At 38.9% G+C, this 20,892-nt stretch overlaps 12 protein-coding genes across 12 annotated transcripts; 5 read left to right on the forward strand and 7 right to left on the reverse strand. All coding sequences in view use genetic code 12, as the record gives it.

Annotated features, from left to right (window-relative positions):
- Positions 1–65: 65 nt before the first annotated feature.
- KGF56_004658 (mitochondrial 54S ribosomal protein uL2m) lies at positions 66–1,190 on the reverse strand (the record flags this gene model as incomplete). The annotated part of the gene is made up of 1 exon (XM_049326120.1): positions 66–1,190. One exon carries the CDS (start codon positions 1,188–1,190, stop codon positions 66–68), a length of 1,125 nt encoding a protein of 374 aa, XP_049178313.1.
- Positions 1,191–1,633: 443 nt separating this feature from the next.
- On the forward strand, positions 1,634–2,281 carry ATP5 (F1F0 ATP synthase subunit 5; the record flags this gene model as incomplete). Its single annotated transcript, XM_049326121.1, has 1 exon — positions 1,634–2,281. One exon carries the CDS (start codon positions 1,634–1,636, stop codon positions 2,279–2,281), a length of 648 nt encoding a protein of 215 aa, XP_049178314.1.
- A 227-nt stretch (positions 2,282–2,508) lies between these two features.
- On the forward strand, positions 2,509–3,942 carry KGF56_004660 (uncharacterized protein; the record flags this gene model as incomplete). The annotated part of the gene is made up of 1 exon (XM_049326122.1): positions 2,509–3,942. One exon carries the CDS (start codon positions 2,509–2,511, stop codon positions 3,940–3,942), a length of 1,434 nt encoding a protein of 477 aa, XP_049178315.1.
- Positions 3,943–4,023: 81 nt separating this feature from the next.
- DOT5 (thioredoxin peroxidase) lies at positions 4,024–4,932 on the reverse strand (the record flags this gene model as incomplete). The annotated part of the gene is made up of 1 exon (XM_049326123.1): positions 4,024–4,932. The coding sequence occupies one exon, from the start codon at positions 4,930–4,932 to the stop codon at positions 4,024–4,026; it is 909 nt and encodes a 302-aa protein (XP_049178316.1).
- Positions 4,933–6,460: 1,528 nt separating this feature from the next.
- On the forward strand, positions 6,461–8,038 carry ESA1 (NuA4 histone acetyltransferase complex catalytic subunit; the record flags this gene model as incomplete). Its single annotated transcript, XM_049326124.1, has 1 exon — positions 6,461–8,038. The coding sequence occupies one exon, from the start codon at positions 6,461–6,463 to the stop codon at positions 8,036–8,038; it is 1,578 nt and encodes a 525-aa protein (XP_049178317.1).
- Positions 8,039–8,080: 42 nt separating this feature from the next.
- KGF56_004663 (mRNA splicing protein) lies at positions 8,081–9,232 on the reverse strand (the record flags this gene model as incomplete). The annotated part of the gene is made up of 1 exon (XM_049326126.1): positions 8,081–9,232. One exon carries the CDS (start codon positions 9,230–9,232, stop codon positions 8,081–8,083), a length of 1,152 nt encoding a protein of 383 aa, XP_049178318.1.
- Positions 9,233–9,333: 101 nt separating this feature from the next.
- KGF56_004664 (uncharacterized protein) lies at positions 9,334–10,323 on the forward strand (the record flags this gene model as incomplete). The annotated part of the gene is made up of 1 exon (XM_049326127.1): positions 9,334–10,323. The coding sequence occupies one exon, from the start codon at positions 9,334–9,336 to the stop codon at positions 10,321–10,323; it is 990 nt and encodes a 329-aa protein (XP_049178319.1).
- A 458-nt stretch (positions 10,324–10,781) lies between these two features.
- Positions 10,782–11,405, forward strand: KGF56_004665 (NEDD8-conjugating protein; the record flags this gene model as incomplete). The annotated part of the gene is made up of 1 exon (XM_049326128.1): positions 10,782–11,405. The coding sequence occupies one exon, from the start codon at positions 10,782–10,784 to the stop codon at positions 11,403–11,405; it is 624 nt and encodes a 207-aa protein (XP_049178320.1).
- An 88-nt stretch (positions 11,406–11,493) lies between these two features.
- Positions 11,494–12,999, reverse strand: KGF56_004666 (uncharacterized protein; the record flags this gene model as incomplete). Its single annotated transcript, XM_049326129.1, has 1 exon — positions 11,494–12,999. The coding sequence occupies one exon, from the start codon at positions 12,997–12,999 to the stop codon at positions 11,494–11,496; it is 1,506 nt and encodes a 501-aa protein (XP_049178321.1).
- Positions 13,000–13,473: 474 nt separating this feature from the next.
- On the reverse strand, positions 13,474–14,313 carry IST1 (Ist1p; the record flags this gene model as incomplete). The annotated part of the gene is made up of 1 exon (XM_049326130.1): positions 13,474–14,313. One exon carries the CDS (start codon positions 14,311–14,313, stop codon positions 13,474–13,476), a length of 840 nt encoding a protein of 279 aa, XP_049178322.1.
- Positions 14,314–14,668: 355 nt separating this feature from the next.
- On the reverse strand, positions 14,669–17,095 carry HRK1 (putative serine/threonine protein kinase; the record flags this gene model as incomplete). The annotated part of the gene is made up of 1 exon (XM_049326131.1): positions 14,669–17,095. One exon carries the CDS (start codon positions 17,093–17,095, stop codon positions 14,669–14,671), a length of 2,427 nt encoding a protein of 808 aa, XP_049178323.1.
- A 1,767-nt stretch (positions 17,096–18,862) lies between these two features.
- On the reverse strand, positions 18,863–20,245 carry SOF1 (rRNA-processing protein; the record flags this gene model as incomplete). Its single annotated transcript, XM_049326132.1, has 1 exon — positions 18,863–20,245. The coding sequence occupies one exon, from the start codon at positions 20,243–20,245 to the stop codon at positions 18,863–18,865; it is 1,383 nt and encodes a 460-aa protein (XP_049178324.1).
- Positions 20,246–20,892: the final 647 nt, after the last annotated feature.

Here is a 20,892-nt window from a genome sequence, read left to right on the forward strand (position 1 = left end):
ATTTCATTCATCTATATACAAAATTTTCTCATTCTCTCTTAATTTTCTATTTCATTTTTCCTTTCTCATTTCTTGTGTCTAATTGCTCTGCCTTTCCTATTTCTTATAACTAATGGATTTGGTTTGAGTCTTGTCTTTTGGAATTTCTTTAATCCCCACATTGATTGACTCACTTTATTGGATTTCGATTTACCTCTACCTCCACCATGAGGATGATCACACGCATTCATTGCCATACCTCTTGTAACGGGTCTTCTTCCCAAATGTCTTCTTCTTCCTGCTTTACCCCATGAGATTAGCTGGTGTTCTTTATTGGAAACAACACCTAGGGTAGCATGACAGTCTAATGGAATGTACCTATGTTCCCCACTACAAAGTTTGACAATAGCTTTTTCCTTCACAATATCCTTAGCCAAAATCTTACCAAATGTACCAGCTGAACGAACCAACTGTGCCCTTCTTTCGGGAGCCAAACCAATACTATGGATAATAGACCCTACAGGTAACATTCTCAACGGTAAACAATTACCTCTTTGTAATACTCTTGCTGATAATAACGCATCATCGATTTCTCCATTGTTTGTCTTGCGCATCTCTTCAACAAAGTCTTCAGGAATTCCCCTTCGGAAACTCTCAACAATATCACCACTACGCAATCCCTGAGGTGCAACGATATACGATAAATTACCCGTTTTTTCATTTTCCAAAAGCGCAATGTGACCTGATCTATTAGGATCATATTCGATCCTAACAACTTTGTTCTTGCCAGCATCCCACCGGTGGAAATCAACGAGTCTTACCCTTCTTTTGTGACCGCCTCCTCTTCCTCTTATAGTGATTTTACCTGTATTGTTTCTACCTGAGGTTTTCTTTTTCGGTACTGTCAACTCCTTGACAGGACCTCCCTTGTGTAGATGATCATGAACCGGCTTTTTGAAATGGGTTGACCCCGGATGTGTGTGTTTCTCAAAATAGTCTCCGTAATTTTTAATCTTGACTAGCTTCAACGACAACTCTCGTTGCTTCCTATACTTGATATCCTGAAGTTCCAATTCCGTTAACTGATGATCTGAAGAAGAAGTACTATTGAATCGAAGCAAATTTCGTCCAAATCCAGTTACAATTTTCAGCGCTCCGTTAAACCGTATTCGGCCGACAATTGATGACTGGCCCGAATAACGCAATACCATCCTTCTTCTTCTTCTTCTTCTTCTTCTTCTTCCTCAAAAACCCTGACACTTTTTGCTTGTCAACAATCCCTCAAAAATCCTAACCTTGTTCTTTTCAATTTTTCACTCTCTTTATCCTTAACTGTGTGATTCATTGATTTTCTTTTTTCTGTTTCTTTTTTTTTCCAATGAGCTTAGAGGGGGCCCATACACCAATACTTTAACCTCTAATCCAATAGAAAAAAACCCCAAAGTTGTTCCAACGTCTGAAAAAAAGGTCCAGATCGCTACCAAATGTCATTCTAGTTAAGCAGAGGAAAAATTTCAACACGAGTTTCGAATAAAGGCCCTATAAGAATATAAAGAGGATAATAAGAAAGTATTTAATCCGTGTGTGTCTGCTCTCACATATATATTCCTAGGTACACCAGGTAAGAACCCCTTTTTTTTTATTTGGTTAAGTAATGATTTCCCGTGTTTTTGCTCGTAGATTTGCATTGACTGCTAGAAGGGCAGCAGCGGCGCCAGTATCAGGTAAAGATATTAGACCACCAATTGAATTATTTGGTATTGATGGTACTTATGCCAACTCCTTATATTCTGCCACTTTGCAGGAATCGGATATTGGCCAGACCTATAGCGCCTTGAAGAAGGTTGAAAAAGTACTCAGTGGCGACCCCAAATTAGAGCATGCTTTAACAAACCCGGGCTTATCCAAAGAGGACAGAATCGGTATAATCAAGTCAGTCAATAACAGCTTGAATTTGGACAAAACTACTGCAAACTTTCTTTTGGTCTTAGCTGAGAATAATAGATTATCCATCTTCCCATCCATCTTCAAAAAATTCGGTATGTTGAATGATGCACACAATGGAATTGTCAATGCTAAAGTTATCAGTACTAAACCATTGGATGGTAAGATTTTGAGAAAATTACAAGCATCTATTGGTAACAGTAGCTTTGTTGGACAGGGTAAGACTTTGAAATTGAACAATGAAGTAGATCCAAGTATCAAAGGTGGTTTGATTGTTGAAGTTGGTGATAGAACAGTTGATGTTTCAATTGCTGATAAAGTCAACAAATTGAACCAGGCCTTGAAAGAAAACGTTTAAAGAGGGTAAGAAAGGAGAGGTGGTGGTATAGTTTATATATACTTTTATATATATATATATATATATACATCTATCTGTACTAGTAAGTTGTAAGAAATCAAAAGGTTGTAGACGGGGGCTTATCCAGTATGGAATATCTCAGCTCAGACAAACAAGAAGAAAAAAAAAGTTTATTCATTCAAAGGGTTCACAATCTGCTTGATCTCGTTACGAAAGAAAGAGTATATATGGCTATCTCTACTTCAAGAAGAGTAAAAGCTCTTGTGGATCTAGCTACGGCTGCAGCAATACTCCTTAACTTGTTTATATATTTTTACCCCGATCTATTAAACGCTCCTGGACAATGCAACTGGGCCAATGCGGAACAATTGAGACCAAAGTACGATGTTTTGAATTATATACCATCGAAATATCTACAGGCGATCTTATTTAGATTTCCCCAATTGCTTGAGGCAACAAAACAGACCTACAGCGAGGATGAGATTCATATGCTTTTGTTTGGAGATCCTCAGATTAATGGCAACTGGCCACTGACAAAGTATATCAAAAGGCTTGATAACTATGGCAATGACTACTATTTAGGTCACATTTATACTACAATGTCGCAACGGTTGCACCCGTCTCATGTTGCTGTAATGGGCGACTTGTTCTCTAGTCAATGGATATTGGATTCAGAGTTTTACAATCGAACTTATAGGTATGTTGAAAGGCTATTCCCACAAGGCTATGACTATAAACAACACGTTTTAGAGACACATCAAAAGCATGAAAACTATGACTGGAATAAGTGGTTATTAGACGAAAAGAAAATGGATCCTGTAGCTAGATACAATTCAAGAGTTTACGAGGATGTATACGACTGGATATATCGAGATAGAAAAACACCCAACTTGGAAAACCCGTTGTTTATCAATCTTACAGGAAACCACGACATTGGGTACAGTGGTGATGCGACATGGCAACATATGGCTAGATTTCATCATTTGTTTGGTCAAAATAACTATGTTATTAATTATAATAGAGGCACTGAAAGGGAATGGAGAATTGTTGTTTTAGACTCTATGAGTTTAGAAGGACCGGCTTTACAGCCTGAATTTTCAAATTATACTTGGTCATTTTTAGAGAATTTAAGGGACAAAGGTAATCCCAGTTTCAAAGGTTCAACAATATTGTTAACTCATATTCCAATGTATAAAAAAGCAGGGTTATGTAAGGATGGACCCGAACACAAATACTATATTGACAACAAGAGAGAACCGTACAAGAATGGTCTTTTGAGGTCACAAAATCACTTATCCTACAATACCACTCAGAGGGTATTGAACATTGTTTTTCCTAATGCCGATCAAAATGGCATAATTCTCACAGGTCACGACCATGAGGGTTGCGATGACTACTATAACTTTGTAGATGGCCAGTGGGAGGCATCTAAAGAGGAAAAGAAATCTCCCCGTCGGCCAATTAGAGAGATTGTTGTTAAATCAATGATGGGCGATTTTGATGGACAAACAGGAATACTAACAGGTCAATTCAAAAGTGGTCATTGGCAATTCATGTTCACGTATTGCTCCTTCACCGTGCAACATTGGTGGTGGGCAAGCAAAATCAGCATGATCATAGTAATCTTTTTACAATCCGCTATTAAACTAGCTTCAATATAGTAGACATAAATTGGTTGTGATACACTTTTACATATAGAAATTTAAAGTCTTTAATACAGATTTTATTCAGATTTTGTAAATTTACTCGGCTTCTTGTTCGTCTTTAATTTCACTTGGCTTCTGTCTCTCTGCTTCTTCTTTTTCTTCTTTAGGCTCAGAAACTTTTGCGGACTCGTTCGTGTCTTCCTTGACGCCTTCTTTTACTTCATGTTCTTCAGTGTTGCTGCCAGCTGTAGGTTCGGCAGCTTCGGCAGCTTCAGTAGCTTCAGTAGCTTCAGTAGATTCAGTAGGTTTGGCAGGTTGAGTAGATTCAGTAGATTCAGTAGATTCAGTAGATTCAGCTTTGGCGTTGGCCCCATTCTCTGTCTCTTTTTCATCACCATTTTCAGCTATAAATTTTTCAATCTCCTTTTTTGCACCTTCAATACTTTCTTCTGGTGAAATTTGGATTCTTTTAATTGCCAATGTTCCATTTTTAAAAATCCAGTGCGATCTTTTGGTTCCTGATGGCTGTTTCTTAGCACCCAAAACACCAATCAATTTCTTTTTAGGATCACTTAACAAGTCATATTCTGCGCCTTGTTTGACCTGGAAATTCTTTTGTGCTTTTGGCTCATCTGATGACAAGCCAAACACAGCAACGTTGTTATCGTGTAAAAATTTGTAATTCTTTTGAAATCCAGCAACTTGTCTAGTACACCCTGGCGTCGATGCCTTGGGATAAGCAAAAATTACAACAAACTTGTTATTTTTAGCAATTGCTGGTAAATTGATATTGTTTCCATCCTGATTCAACAAGGTGATATCAGGGATTTCGTCACCAATTTGAATCTCTTTAGTTTCACATATTCCATCTACTTCTGCTTCCAGTCCTACTTCTTTCGCAGTATCTGCTTTCTTGGCTTTTTTAGCCGGGGGGTGGTCGAGAGTTTCCTGTTGAGCTGGTAGTGGTTTTGAAGCGACTCTAGCGGAGCGACGTAACTCTGTCATGTTTGATACAAAATGAAAGTATGTGGAAACAGGAAGGAACGGGAAAGAAGCTGAAAAATGTGAAAATTTATTACTGCTCTCCACCAAATAAGAGTGTTACGGAAAAAGAGAGAAAAAGCTGTGGTTAATATGGTGGGAAATTTGATTGGGAGGTGGGGGTGGGGGAAAGGAGGTTGTTTCTTACAGTAATGGAAGTGAATGTTGTGAGATATTGAGAGCAAAAATATCTACATTAAAGCCAGCGTGGTAACAATATATCTTATGATACTATATAAATAAAGCGAGTCTGTATATATATGTGTGTATGCGGTTATAGTTTAATGGCTCCAACATGAATGGTCATAATTGAATAAAAAACGAATTGAACGAAATTTTTTTAGTGGAGAAATAGGGGGCAGGAGCAGCAAAAAGGTTTAATGCACAGAAACGTATTAAAGTTTAACATAAAAGATTCTACAATAAAGGACCCAGTAAAACACTGGCCATAAAAGAGACTTTATTTTTATTTTTTTATTCTTTTTTTAGGGAGGGTGGGAAGGAGACGAGTTAAAGGGGTTGGAAAGAGGGTCAAACATATAGAGGGTCAAACATATAGAGAGCACCAAGCGCCAATACTATTTAATATAATCTTACTACAATTGTGTAGAACCTTTGCTTGCTTACTTTACGCTCTAGACTTGCTATCTTCTAGGTTTGCGACATCATAATGTAATGGACTTATCGGAATGATTGCCCCCTAAGACTGAAAAAAAAAAATAACCATAGTCGGAACAACATCATCCCTAGATGATCTGTTCTTCTTTGCTTTACTTGCTATGCGCTGCATCTACTCTACTTCCGTTCTACACGACACTATCGACACTATCGACACTATCGAGCAGAGCGAGATAGTGGAGCAACACTGACTACACGACACTATCGAGCAGAGCGAGATAGTAAAGCATATTGACTGCTATTGACACTACTCCCGTTCTACACGACACTAGCTGCCACTGATACTACTTCTGCTACTGCTCTGCTACTGCTCTGCTACTGCTCTGCTGCTGCTCTGCTACTGCTCTGCTGCTGCTCTGCTACTGCTCTACTTTTTCCGCTCTTCTACTCTACTTCTTCTGCGCTTTTTCCACTTCTTCTTTTTTCTACTTCTTCTTCTCTTCTATAGTGGTATAACTCATATATCTATAGAAACGATGCAACTTGTGTTACCAGTCAGTGTCGGCGTAGTCAGTGTTGGCGTAGTCAGTGTCTGTGTAGTCAGTGTCTGTGTAGACAGTGTTTCTCCACTATCTCGCTCTGCTCGATAGTATCGGTGTACACAGTGTTTCTCCACTATCTCACTCTGCTCGATAGTATCGGTGTAGTCAGTGTTGCTCCACTATCTCGCTTTGCTCAATAGTGTCGATAAATCAGTCCCAGTTGATTTCGTTGACTTTTGTAGATGTATAATATTTTTTTTTTCTTCTGTAACGATGATACACGACGAGGATAGATAGGTGGCGCACCCAACAAGACTAATAGTTTGTTATTGATGCCTAGCACACGAGATAAACCAGTTGATAAAGCTATGACTCCCGTGCCTGCGCCGAATTCCGAGCCTACACTTACACCTTCAACTTCTATTGAAATTAAACAAGAAGACGAGTCCAAAAGCAGGAAGGAAGAGCTTTTCAAAGTTGATGATATAAGGCTGGGCTGTAAAGTATACGTATTGAAGGATGGTGAAGAGAGACTAGCGGAGATATTACAAGAGCATATCAAAAAGGGAAGAAAAGTGTACTATGTGCATTACCAGGACTTCAACAAAAGGTTAGATGAGTGGATCGAAATTGATCGAATAAATTTTTCTAAAGCATTGATACTACCAGAGATAAAGAATGATGAGAAGAAGGATTTTAAACAAAAGAAGAAAACTAAGCTGAAGGCGTCAAAGTCTAAAGATGCAAAATCAAATAACGGTTCAACTGCTAACACGCCAAGGGAAGAATCGACTCTTTCAATGAACGAAGATGAAATGGACTTGGAGAATCTTAATGTGCAAGGATTGAAAAGATCAGGCGAGGAAATAACTAGGGAAGAAGAGATTAAGAAATTGAGAGCTGGTGGATCCATGACTCAAAATCACTCAGAAGTCGCCAGAGTGAGAAATTTATCAAGTATTATTTTGGGTGAACACATTGTTGAACCTTGGTACTTTTCTCCTTATCCTATTGAAATAACCGATGAGGAAACAATCTACATTTGCGACTTTACCCTATCATTTTTTGGCTCAAGAAAGCAATTTGAAAGGTTTAGATCAAAATGTTCAATGAAACACCCACCTGGTAATGAGATATATAGAGATGAGAAGGTGTCGTTTTGGGAGCTTGATGGCAGAAAACAACGCACTTATTGCCGAAATCTTTGCCTATTATCGAAATTGTTCCTAGATCATAAAACTTTGTATTATGACGTCGATCCATTTTTGTTCTACATTATGACCATGAAATCAGAACAGGGGCATCATATCGTGGGATACTTTTCAAAGGAAAAAGAAAGTCAAGATAATTACAATGTTGCGTGTATTTTAACCCTCCCGCCGTATCAAAAGAGAGGTTTGGGTAAAATACTAATACAATTTTCGTACATGTTATCTGCTGTAGAGAAGAAGGTTGGATCCCCCGAAAAGCCGTTGTCAGATTTGGGATTGTTATCATATAGAGCTTACTGGACAGATACATTGGTCAAACTACTTGTTGAGAGAAACAATCCTGCATTATTTCGCAAAAACAACGCTCAATCTGACGAAGATGACGAGTTTGAAGGAACGCCGCATTCGTCGAGAAACGGGGGTGGTGGTAGTAGTAGTAGTAGTAACGAAATCACAATTGAAGATATTTCAGCAATAACGTGCATGACAACAACCGATATACTACATACATTAACTACTTTACAAATGTTGAGGTATTATAAAGGACAGCATATAATAGTGTTGACGGATCAGATACTCACACTATATGACAAATTAATCAAAAAAATTAAGGAGAAAAAGAAACACGAGCTAAGTGCAAAGCTTCTCAATTGGACACCTCCGCAGTTTACTGCAAATCAATTGCGTTTTGGTTGGTGAAGAGAGAGGTAGGAAAAAGGAATAGTGAGGAGGGAAACGACTTTAATCATTGGCTGCATCACCCCAGACTTTTATACTTTTATCACCCTCGCATGTTATCAATCTAAGTCCAGACATGTCAAAGGTGGATGCATATATGGCAGCGCCATCAGATCCAGGAAGGGATGGAGTTTGGCCTGTTTGAAGTAGTTTCCCCAGTGTGTAATCATAAAAATTCATTTTGCCGTCATCAAATCCAGCAAATAATGTGCTGGTTATAGGATTAATAGATAGAGTGTTTATTATTTTGCTCTTTTCGTCATTATCATTTTCAAAATTGTTCAACAACTCTGCTTTTGGTAAAAGCCACTGCTTTATACTGCCATTAGAATCACCGGATACAAAAGTGTACTCATTTGGATGCGCTTTCATTGAACGTATACTTTTCGAATGCTGGGTTACACTAAGAGTTGATTTTTGATTTCTTAAATCCCACACTCTTATTGTGCCATCCATTGAACTCGTGATTACTTGTGGCTCGTTGACGTCTGATATTATTGATGTCACGTCATTTGTATGGCCCGTTAATAAAGCCACTTCTTTGCTAGTTCGAATATCCCACACTCGTACCACAGCATCCCTTCCTCCACTTAGAAGCAAGCCCAATTCATCGAGTAATGACAAAGCATAGATACCCCCAACATGACCATGATAATTTCGGATCTGACAACCCTCAGGCGCATTCAGCCTTTCCATGTCCCAACATCGCAATGTCTTGTCTTCAGACCCAGAAAACAAGTACGGAAATTTATTGGACACTGCAAGTGATCGCACCGCCATAATATGACCAGTTAATGTGCCTTTCAATTGCAGCGATGCCAAGTCCCAAATCTTGATTGTTGAATCAGATGATCCTGTTACAAACCATTGATTCGTTACTTCGTCGATGGCCACAGTTCTTACCCATCCTTGGTGTGCTCCTACAAGAGTTCGAAGCAATTTCCACTGCGGTTGATACTTTCTGCTGCTGCTGCTGCCGCTGCTGCTGCTGACATCTAACAGTGTTGGTAATGGTGATGGTGGATTCTTGGTGGTAGTGGCTTGTTGCACTGGGAAAAAAAAGTCTAGTTTCGCATTCCTATACATGGCATCAGACAACTCATCTTCTGGCGGTATTATATCCTCTATACCTGTACCGGCTGAAGTCGCTATCATTTCCGTGGACAGGGAGGGCAGAGAAACAGTAAAGAGTGGTTGTGCAGGAAAAATTGAAATTTCTCGCGTTAAAGTTTGTTTGATACTTTTGCTACATCGCTATGGAGTTGATAAAGTCACTATGTGACATTATAATTGACTCCAAGAAGCTATACAAAATTATTGAGGTGATTCCAAATGGGATTGTCAGTCTGCCGAGTGCATTTAATCTTGAGGAAGATGGTGATATCCTTGGCATAGGCATTCCGAAGGAAAAGTATTTGAAAATCTTCAAGAATTCCCATGACTATTTTTACGCACATTTTGACCAACTACTCAATCTAGAAGGATTGTCCAAGGCAAATCTTGTTGACGCTTACTACATGACTTTGGGATATTTGATCCTGACAAACGAGCATCACACAATAATCAAGCTACATAGCAGAATTGTGAATATTTTGCAAAATTATGATCAGGATCTAGAGCTAATATCGTGTTTCTTGACCTGTCGCATGTCGAGGATTAACAAAAGTAGTTCTTTATGGGTGCTCTTACAAAGATTGATATTAAAACTGCATCAGGAAACCCGACCGTGCTTGGATCCAAAATATATGTTACGGGCGATTAAAAGTTGTGATTTACACTTTTCCAATTACTATGGGAATAGTTTCCTTAGGTGGTATCTGGCGATTGATGAGACGGGCATAGCTAAAAGAGCAGAATGGTTTGATGTCTTTGTCCTGTTGTGCCACTCTAAGCTACTGGATAGTTCGCTTTGGAGCTCGTTCAATTTTATATTGCGCATAAGGGCAGGTAGAGATATCCAAACACCTTTGGAAGAATTATCCCCATCCAATCAGAATGTGGATCGTGATTATCACTCAGCGGCAAACCACGAAATTGTGGTAGCAGAATTGAAGTGGTTGTTTGATGTGGAGTGCAAATACATTACTCCTTATAAGCTACTCATTTTACTTTTGGATTCCTCAGACCAGTTGGAGCAAATAGAGCAGTCCCTCCATAAATGCAAAGGCATTTCTCAAGAGACAAAAGACAAGTTAAGTAAAACTGTTCTAGACCACATTGATGACATATCGAGCAGAGCGAGGTAGTGGAGCAACACTAGCTGTTACCGATATTATTGGGTTTGATGGTCTATATTCACATTCTATATATTTATTCTCTCTTCTCTCTATCGATTAGACTCCTTCCACTCGTCTAGTCTGGCGGGACCTAAATGAAAGTTAAAAATAGCATGCAAGAATGAGTAATATATCACCCTAAAAAAGCTAAACAATGTATATAGAAAGATGTCATCACCACCACCATCAATGTGTAAATCTAGTTACCCATCATCCTCTGTTGGCTGCGAAAAAGCAAATCCACAAGAAATCGCGAGTTCGAATTCTGTAGTCTGCAACTTTTATTTAATTTTTATTTTTTTTCTTTGAAAGATCGGGATTTAATAACTAAACCATTTTATATATACCAACTGACTTTCTATTTACCACCACTACTAGCAACACCACCTCCTCGACGCGTTTTTCTCAACTTATACTGGTCTACAAAAATGTTGAAAATACGCGAGTTGCAAAAAAAGAGGCAGGAGGAGGCAGCAGCAACAGCAGCAGCGGCAAGTAAGTCGCCTACACCTCCATCCAATAACCCTGTGTTATCATCATCGTCATCGTCGTCAATTTCGGGGTTTAATCTCACGCCCAAGGTGGGTGCCGCACAACTACGTATTCAAAAAGATATCTCCGAGCTAGATTTACCTAGAACTATAAAAGTCAGTTTTCCCGATCCACTGGACGTTTTCCATTGGAAATTGATCATTAAGCCAACAAATGGATTTTACAAAAACGGCAAATTCCATTTCAAAATAGAGATAACCCAGAACTTCCCTATTGATCCACCTAAAATTAAATGTCTTGATAGAATTTACCATCCAAATATTGACTTGGACGGGAACATATGTTTAAATATACTAAGGGAGGATTGGTCGCCGGTATTGAGTTTGAACTCGGTGTTGATTGGGTTGAATTTCTTATTTTTGGAACCAAATCCGAATGACCCTTTGAATAAAGAGGCTGCTAATATGTTGGTTAAAAACAAGCGTCAATTTGAAAGAAATGTCTACAATTCAATGAGAGGTGGAGCGATTGAGCTGTTTTACTATGATGTGGTTGTTTAATAATAAATACAGTTTGTTTGTTTGTTTGTTTGCTTGTTTTCCATCTTATACATTTGGCATTGGCTTTTTTTTTTTCTTTTTTTTTTTTTCACTTCCAGATCTTAATGAGGTTGTCAGTAGCACAACTTACAAAGATACATCGCATTCTAATTACAATCTCCTTCAAAAGATCTTCTTCGTTTTCCAATGGTTTTGCTTGATTTTTTTTCTGGCTAAGCCGAGCAAAGCCCAAATCAGTGAGAAATCCTTCATGCCCTGGTAAAGACCTTATTACCCCAACTTTGCCTGCCAAGTTTAACCCTGATAAGTCCCATATTTTGATTGTCTTATCATCGCTCCCACTGAATATGTACTTGCCATTGGGATGTACCTGTAACGTTTTGACCCAAGACAGATGGCCTACCATGTTTGCTACGAGCCAAGCTTGTGAATGATTATGCCTCGACGGGAGTGGTGGGCGGCCTGGTATAATTACTGGAGGCGGTAGGAGCCATAATTTGATGGTATTATCTCTACTCGAAGTAATACAATATTTAAAGCCCAACTTGTTGTAAACCTCATCCTTAATCAAATCTCGGGGTAAGTTTGGGAACAAGTCGGTATTCTCAGACACATACTGATCAATTATGGAGTTTGATACTTTTGGAAGGAATTTGACAGCCTCGATTACATGCGAATGGCCAATCATCATTGCAATGCCTGTTCCCGATTGTCCATGACTTAACCTCGCACTTTGATCATTTGAGCAAGTCACTAGAAAGTCCCCATAGTCTCCGGTACTGACGTCTATGTTTCTAACCCAATCACTATGTCCCACAAAACTTTTTATGCATGTTCCCTCCTTGACGTTCCACACTTTTGTACTCTTGTCTCTTGAAACACTGAAAAGGAGGTCTTTGCTAGGTGAAAACAGTATAGACGATATGGTGTGGTCATGACCTCTTAGCGTACGTAAATGCTGATACGTAGTTGCATTGTAAAGTTTAATTGTCAAATCAGAAGAACACGTAGCAAAAATGTACGATTTCTCATTACTATCATCATCAACTTTTGTTGGTGTCCAAGAAAACGCAATCCGATTGACGCTTCTCGTGTGTGCTTTAATGATTTTTTCAGGGAGTGTATTTTCGTCAGATGCAAAATTCCAAATGTAGATCGATCCATCAGCACATCCACAAAATACCAACGGTAGTACAGGGTGTAGTTGAACTGTGTTGACAATGGATTGGGTCTCAAACGTATAGCGCGGTGTCATTGGTAACCAGTTGATTCTATCTTTACTGTGTGCTATCGGCTGGTTCTGTGCAAGGTTGTCCAAATCTATTAGGCTTCTAATATTAGCAATCTCATTCTCAAGATCAAGTATCTTCTTTTGTAGTCGCAACACTGACGACCATTTCTTTTCTAAATATTGGTCTACTATATCCTCGTTCTTGTCAAGAGTGTGAGTGAACGATTGTGGACTAAGCAACTTTGATAACTCAATGTATGTCGACTCAGTTCCCGAGGATGCACAAATCGGCTTCAAGTATTGAAGTATTGCCTTGTTAAGTTCAAGCTGTTGTCGCTCAGTCAAAATCTGAGACATGTTCATTTTATAAAAAAAATAAAACAGGATATGTGCTATATAGTATGGTCTTGTCTCAAACTCATTGGCCTTTAATACACGTCAATGTTTTGCTTCTTGATTCTGTCAAAGTATTTCAATTTCAAATCTGTGTTTACATTTTTTTTTTTTTTTCTTCTTCAAGAACTTCCATTTAACTATGGGGAACCCAAGTCAGTAACAATAAAAGAAAGGGTATAGTAAAATGGCCCAGTTGCCATACTGACAGCGTCAGAGTTATGCTCTGTGTCTTCTTTCTCACTATGATAAGTTGTGAAAGAGTCTGTTTTGCCCACATTAAATCTCTATAAACCAATTACACCTGAGCATTATGCCAAGCCGCGCACCCATTTATGACGAAAACTCTTTGAAAGTTGACCAACAATAATTTGAGTAAGAAGTAGCTGACTAAGCGGTGATTAATTGCTTGGCCGCTGCAAATGAATTGGGGTTGCTTTCCATTTATTTCGGTGTACTCTTCAACGCAGCAAATCTCGCTTTTAATAAATCAAAATCGTCCCCTTCTTTCGTCTTACTATTACTTTTAGTGACCTTCAGACTTGCACCACCAGGAGAGTCAGAAATAAAGAGCTTTTCCGACTTTTTTGCTAGCTCAGCAATAGGACTTTCCTTTACATTTTCTTTCTTTGCCATATCATTCTTTTCTCCCACTCCACCACCACCTCCTCCCCCACTATCATCATTATCATCTCCTTTCTCCCCCTTTTCCTCTTCCTCCTCCTCCTCTACCACTGGCAACCCAGAGTAAGGTACAGAATAAGCCCTGGCTATTTCACAAAGGTACATATCAACCAAATCCATCAGTGGTGGGTCAATCTCGCACCGTCTCGTAATTTTATCGGGAACATATCCTCCACTATTCTCCAATGCCTCCTTACCAAACTCAACTCCATATTTATACGTCAACATGTCCCTAATTGTAGTGAGTTCTCTGAGTTCTGTATGCAGAGCAGCATAAATCACCGATTGTACCGCTTCCAATAGAGATGAATCGCAGGTACTGCGATCTAAGAGGATGGAAAGACGTGCAAGGATAAGCTCACAATATAATTCAAGATACTCAAGTAGTTCAACGTATATGTCATCGCGGATTATATTCTCTACTCGAATTCGAGCCGACGATTCTTTACCTTGGCGTAATAACTCTGCTAAATTGCGACGTTGCTGTTTTGTCATTGCGAGTTTCTTCTCCTGAATGAATTTCAATTTGGATAACGCCATTTTAAGAGCGGTCTTTAACCGCAAAGGGTTTAGCTGTGGCGGCGGTACTGGTCTGGCCATAGTTTTGGTAAGCTCACCCGCTTTTCAAGCTATGAAAGTGATAGTCTTGTGGTATGTGAGAGTCAAGTCAAGTCAAGGCAAGGCAAGGCAAGTCAAGGCAAGTCGACTTCACTAAAAAAAAAAAAAAATATGGCCCAAAAGATTCGATATCACCTTGTAGCGCGAGGCATCAGTTTAGTCCAACCCCGCCCCCTCTTCGCCCTAACTGAAAAAACAACACTACACTGGCTCTGCTAAAAAGTATTTATGTGATATTTCTATATGAATTTATATATATAAAGAGAAAAACTCCCTGTTCTAATCTTCCTGTTTTCCACTTCCTATTTCCTACTTCCTTCCTCTTTCTCTTTTCCGGTTACGATTCTAAAACCACAGTATGATGGTGCGGTGGTGACCCCTTTACCACTACCTCCTTATCATCCTCATCAAAATTGGCGCCAATGTTATCTGCACTTCGAGTCTCCCTCTTCAACGTACAGCATTTGATATCTCTAATCCATTCATCATTCATTATATCTTCTATTGATGCTCTCTTTTTGACATCCACTTGCAACATCTTATGAATAATTGGTCTTGATGCGTGTGGTAATAACCGCATTAATCTATAAGGACCATGGATTTGCTTATGTGACGGTTTCTTTTTCTCTGATGAGTCTGTGGTTGTTTGTTGCTGGTTAGATTCTTGCTTCTCTTGTTGCTTAGGTTCAGGATCATTTTTTTTACGTTGTTCATTGAATTGAGCTTTGAGTTCAGACTTGCGGTTTTCGTAATGCTCTAATTGAAGATCAATTTTCTTCAAATGTTCCAAAATTTCATGTTCTTGCTCTTCAGTGAGAATATCCTCGCCTGTGTCCAGTGATGTTTTTTTCTCGACGTTGGTATCGGTTTCACCTACCACCTGTTCACTATTTCCCGTTTGATCTACAGAACCCTCATTTTTTTGTTCTCCTTCTACCTTTTCCTCCGCTTCCTTCGCCTCTTCTTCGTCTCCCTTCTCTTTCATCTCTTCTTCGCCACCCTTTTCCTTCTTCTCTTCTTGGCCCCCTTTTTCCTTTGCCTCGTCTTCCGCTTCCTCTTCCTCTTCTTCTTCCTCTTCCTTTTCCTTTTCCTTCTTTATTTCTTTGTCTTCTTTTTCTATTCGTCCACTTTTTTCGGATGTAGCAAGTGCTCCTTCCTCGAGAAGTTTCTTCTTTTTATTCAGTCGAACAATTATATTCTTCAACTTTCTTTGTTGAAGTAGAAGTTTATGACACTCGTTACTTAGATAATAGTCATGGAAGTTATCATCTGGCATACAGTACAATTTGAAGCTATTATCCTTTTCAACATTAGGTATTTTCCAAGGAAATCTTTTAAGCGTCATGCAACAGTATATTATTGCAATTGACCATAAATCTACAGGTTGGGGATTATAAGAATTTGGGGATTTCAAAACTTCAGGGGCCAAATAAGGATCACTTCCAACAATTCCATGACAAGGGTGAATGCTGTCTTTTGAATTTCCATATTGATCATATGGGTATTTGAATATCACAGCACTTCCAAAATCAATAATCTTGAGTATTCCATCAGTTGTAATCACACAGTTGTCTAACTTCAAATCTCGGTGTGCTAAACCTAAATTGTGCAAATAACTAACACCTTCCAAAATTTGTTTAAGACAACAGTTTATCTCAGCACGAGACATTTCTCCGCTCATTACAACGGCAAAGAAATCCACTGGGGCATACTCCATAACCTCAAAATACTTATGGTTTTGATGTACTATATCTATCGTTTTGATAATGTTGGGGTGTTTCAATGTGGAGCCAATACAATACTCAGCAGTGCATTTCCTAGTATAGTCCTTGAGTGTTTCTGTTGATCTACGTGCTCTAAATTCCTTGACTGCAAAAGTTTTGGAATCCAGCGGGCGAGTAATGAGTTTCACTGAACCTCCAGCACCACTGCCTAATTCCTTACCTATTTTCCCGTATTTTTTCACCAATGGTGAATTGTCATCTGTGAATGGATCCCGGTTATTGTTCTGAGAGTATGAGGCATTATGAAGCAATTGAGTCGAGGTTTGATTAATCATATTTGCTAATGACGTGCCCGAATGTTCTCGTACCGACTTTCCGCTAGCATTATGAACAGCACCTGCATGATGCATTGCTGCTGCAAGAGCTCCTCCTCCTCCTCCTCCTCCTCCTTCTCCTCCTCCTCCTGATCCAGAGGCTTTGAGTGATGGCGAATGTAAATTATTTGGATGTTGTCCATTGCTTACTACTGCTCCTCCACCAACATCTCTTTTAGAGTTAGAATTCTTTTTAGTAGGTTTGAAAAACCGTTTAAGTTCAACCATTGAACCAGCTACTTTCTTTGAACTGGGGTCTTCATGATGTAGTTGCAGTGGTTGATGCTGATGAGGCTGGGTGGAATTTTGTGGAAAATGGTTTCCGGGAGACTGTGCAATTGACTGAATGTTGGAATGGGACTGGTTTGGTGATGGTGTAGCTTTTTTACTGCCACCACCACTGGTGGTGGTAGCATTTTCATTGGCATTGTTCTGATGAAGATTTGAAGGCTGGTGGACAGGATGGTGAGATGGATGATGCGGCTCAGAGGTATGTGTCACCACTGGGGACGTCAAGGACTCTTCTGAATCGTGTTTTCCAATGCTGAAACCGAGGAATTTTCGATTGGCCAAATGATTTGATGTTGATGGAGATAATTCGTCCGAAGACTCTTTTCCCGCATGCTTGTGTTTGCCAAATAGGTGCAACTTGTGTTTTTCAGGCATGGCAAGTATATCAACCCCGTATAGCTACTATCTATTTATGCAAGTAAATGTTACCCCGATGTTCTTGGAACCACAACGTAGATATATGTAAACAATTTGTCACAAGGGTCCCTCACTATGATGAACTAAAGACAAGATAACCAAGGAAAGGGGGACAAAATCAGTAATTGGATGGGATAAACCTCGTAAATATCAAGTTTGTGTCTATTCTCTATGAAAATCAACTGCTCTGGAAAATAACCAACCTAAGAGATCTCTTTTTCTCTCTCTCTCTCTCTCTCTCTCTTTCTCTCTTTCTCTCTTTCTTTTATTGTTGGGGGATCAGAATATGTGAAGGAGCAAAGATTGGATAAAGTCTCACGAAGTTGGGAGTAAGCGACAGGTGCAGGTATTTACTATTTCTGCTCGATGTCCTTTTTCCAACGTAAACTATCAGCAAGATTACTCAAAATAAAAGCCAATTGATCTTACTCAATTTTCCTTGGTTAAATTTTTTTATAAAACTAAAAACCCATTTAATTTAAAGTTCCGTGATATCATTCAATGTGCATCTGGTAGCAACCGGATATTATATGTTTCTTTACAGCTAGCATTCTCACTTGAGAAGATCTTTTGATTGGAAGAAGGAACAATGACAGAAAAATAAGGGTCACGTGAATATGGCTGTTGCGGAACATACATGCAGCTCATGTCATGAGAAAAAAATATAAAATACGACACTATCGGGCGACACTATCGGGCGACACTATTGAGCACACTAGCTACCACCGACATCTAATGCACATGGTTATTCTTAAAAAGAGACATCTAAAGGACAATGTTAAAGGCTACCCCATCCGACTGCAAAAATATTGTAAACACTATGATCTGGGAGCAACATTACTAGCATTATAGTAGAATCCTTTTTCATCTGAGATCAACATTGCTAGTATCGCTACAAAGTATTGCTCGAAAGTGTAGTTGTGTCGGGAAAAAAAACACCAAAAAAGAGTAAAAAACTAATAAATTTGTCAATGATAAACGATCTAAAATTTTGAAGAATTTTGTTCCAAAATTGGCACTATTACTATTTTGGGAACTTTTTACTAAAGAAAAACATTTACAACGGTCAAATTTAAAATTGAGATAAAAACAAAAGAAAAAATACCCGTTTTTCAATACCCAATGCGCGCAAAAAACTTCTCTTTTTGGCACTAATACCGTCTAAGAAACCACAATCTTACCCTATTTCGAATAGAACTTCTCTATCGAGCGAAGCGAGATAGTGTCGCCAGAGACCCAAGTCTCCTTTTCACATACTCTGGTATTTCTACATTCTCTACATTCTCTCGATGAGTGTCGGTGTAGCGACACTATCGAGCAAATCGAGATAGTGGAGCAACACTTTGTAGCTGGTTACTTTACAAATCTTATACAAGTCTTAAGACCGATAAAAACTGTGAAATCTATTTAATTCATGTAGTCAGTGCTGCTCCACTATCGACACAAACTGCGCCGACACAAACTGCCACAGACACAAACTGCCACAGACACAAACTACACCGACACAAACTGCCACAGACACTGACTATTAGTAGTCAATATATACTTTATAAGTACTTGATAAATACTCGATAAATACTTGATAAATACTTGATAAATACTTGATTAGTAGTTGATATGTAGTTGACATGTAGTTGATATGTAGTTGCTGAAAATCTGCCTTCCCACCCCCTACTTCACCATTGTAACGTTCACCTTCCCATTCTCCCCTTCCAAGTCTGTTTTTCACAGATCTTTATCATTAACAACACCTCTAACGTGCTTCACTCTTTCGGAAATATATGGTTTACTTCCCTGTTTCGCATGTCTTCGCTCATTCTCTTCTCTCCTCTTAATACTCTCAATTTCAATTCTTTTAATTTCCTGAGCTTTCTTAACAACCTTTGGAACATGTCTATGACGACTGATTCTCTTGATTTCAGGCATATGCTGAAACCTTTCCTTCAACTTCTCATCGTATTCCAATCTGCTTCTTTGTTTCATAGACTTGACGTTAGCACGGTCAGATGCTACTGTACGCCAGACTCGCACATTTGTGTCGTCAGACCCACTCAATATATATCGTGCATCCGTTGTGAATTTCGTAACAAACACCCGTTGCATTCTCTTGGTATGATATATATCACGAGAATGACCTTGTCTTGTCTTATAAATCCGAATCGTCTTATCGTAAGACCCTGTAACGAGCTCTTCACCAGTGGGAGAAAAATCAACATCCATGATGGCGGCAACATGATCCTTGTATATGTTTAGAGATTTCTTCATGTTTCTCATGTCCCAAAGGTAGGCATTGTGGTCTTCATTACCAGTAGCGAAATTAAATGCTTCCATTGGATTCCAACTGATACAATTGTTTCGGAAACTAGTAACACATTTTTGAATAGGCGTGTTTGTCCTAATATCATAAAGCACAATTGAATTATCTGACCCACAACTGGCAATGATATTTGTTTCTGTTTGATTGAATTTGACAGTGTTAACATTATCTGCACCCCAAGATAAGTCACTCGTATGTTTTGTTCGATTAATATCCCAGAGTTGTATTTGAGCCCCTCCTGTAACAAATATCGGCTCATTTCTATGGTGATCTATTCCTTTGAATGCATGTTCGCCCAAATACGTCTTGATTAATCCTTGATTTTTATTAGTATACACCTCATCATCGCGTATATCACGATCAAACTCTTCACTATCCACAGACCAAAGCTTGATAGTCTTGTCATCTCCACAACTCAACATTTGGTTTTCAGGGGTAATGGCTAGTCCACTACACATTCCGTAATGGGCTCTAAAACTAGCAGTTTCCAATCTCGTTGTTAAGTTCCAATACTTTATTACTCCATCACCTGAACCACTGGCAATTTGGTTTGTATAGTTGAAATTCTTAGCAATTTGATATACACCGTCTCTATGACCATCGCCTAATTGTCCAATAAACGGTTTGGCAAACATACGCTCTAGTTTGGTGGCCTGAAGTGCTCTAGTGTATTCTCGAGCTCGTTCAAATGGATGAAGTGCCAGGTTCAAGTTTCGAGGAAGTGGCGACTCTTGAGTGTCTCTTACAGGAACATAGGTATCAGAAGATCTACTTATGGTCTTTACCTTCATCTCGGAAAGCCTGTAATAAGAAGTTAGGAAGGGAAGAAGAGATTAGAAAAGAAGTAATAAGAGATGGCTATGTGATATTGGGAAAAAAAAATTAATCTTTATCTCATCTCTCTCTCTCACATAAGAGAAATCTTTTTTTCTTCTTCTCTGGGACGAGAAGAGTAAGAACGAAAAGTGCTACAAGTAAGGTACAACCTCTCTACTTAATTACTGTACAAATATTTTATTAGGTTTTATAAAATTAATTAGTATAGATGAAAACTTTATACGATTGGGGGAGGGAGGGAGAGTGGGGGAAGGGACTTTATGCAAAAATAATACATGGCAAAGGGACACACAATTATACGAGGAATTTCAGTATATTTGGAAAAAAATCGCCTTTCTCTATAGCTTAATTGATACAAACCAAAATAGATTATTAAAAATCCAATGGTAGTGAATGGAAAATTAACTCAAAAATACTTTTAATTATGGGTTGGGGGTGGTGGTACCGGAAGTTAGGAACTGAGAACATGGGGCGGGGGAGCAACGGGTAAGGTTCGGGGGTGGAGGTTGAAGGAGGTTTATGAAGTAGTATGAGAGACCTGCTTCATACTTGAAATATGAAATTTTTCTTTTCCTTTTCTATAATTGATCAAAAGTGAAAA

Source organism: Candida oxycetoniae (genome assembly GCF_023343755.2).
Source record: "Candida oxycetoniae strain CBS 10844 chromosome Unknown scaffold11, whole genome shotgun sequence".
NCBI classification, from domain to species: Eukaryota; Fungi; Ascomycota; class Pichiomycetes; order Serinales; family Debaryomycetaceae; genus Lodderomyces; species Lodderomyces oxycetoniae.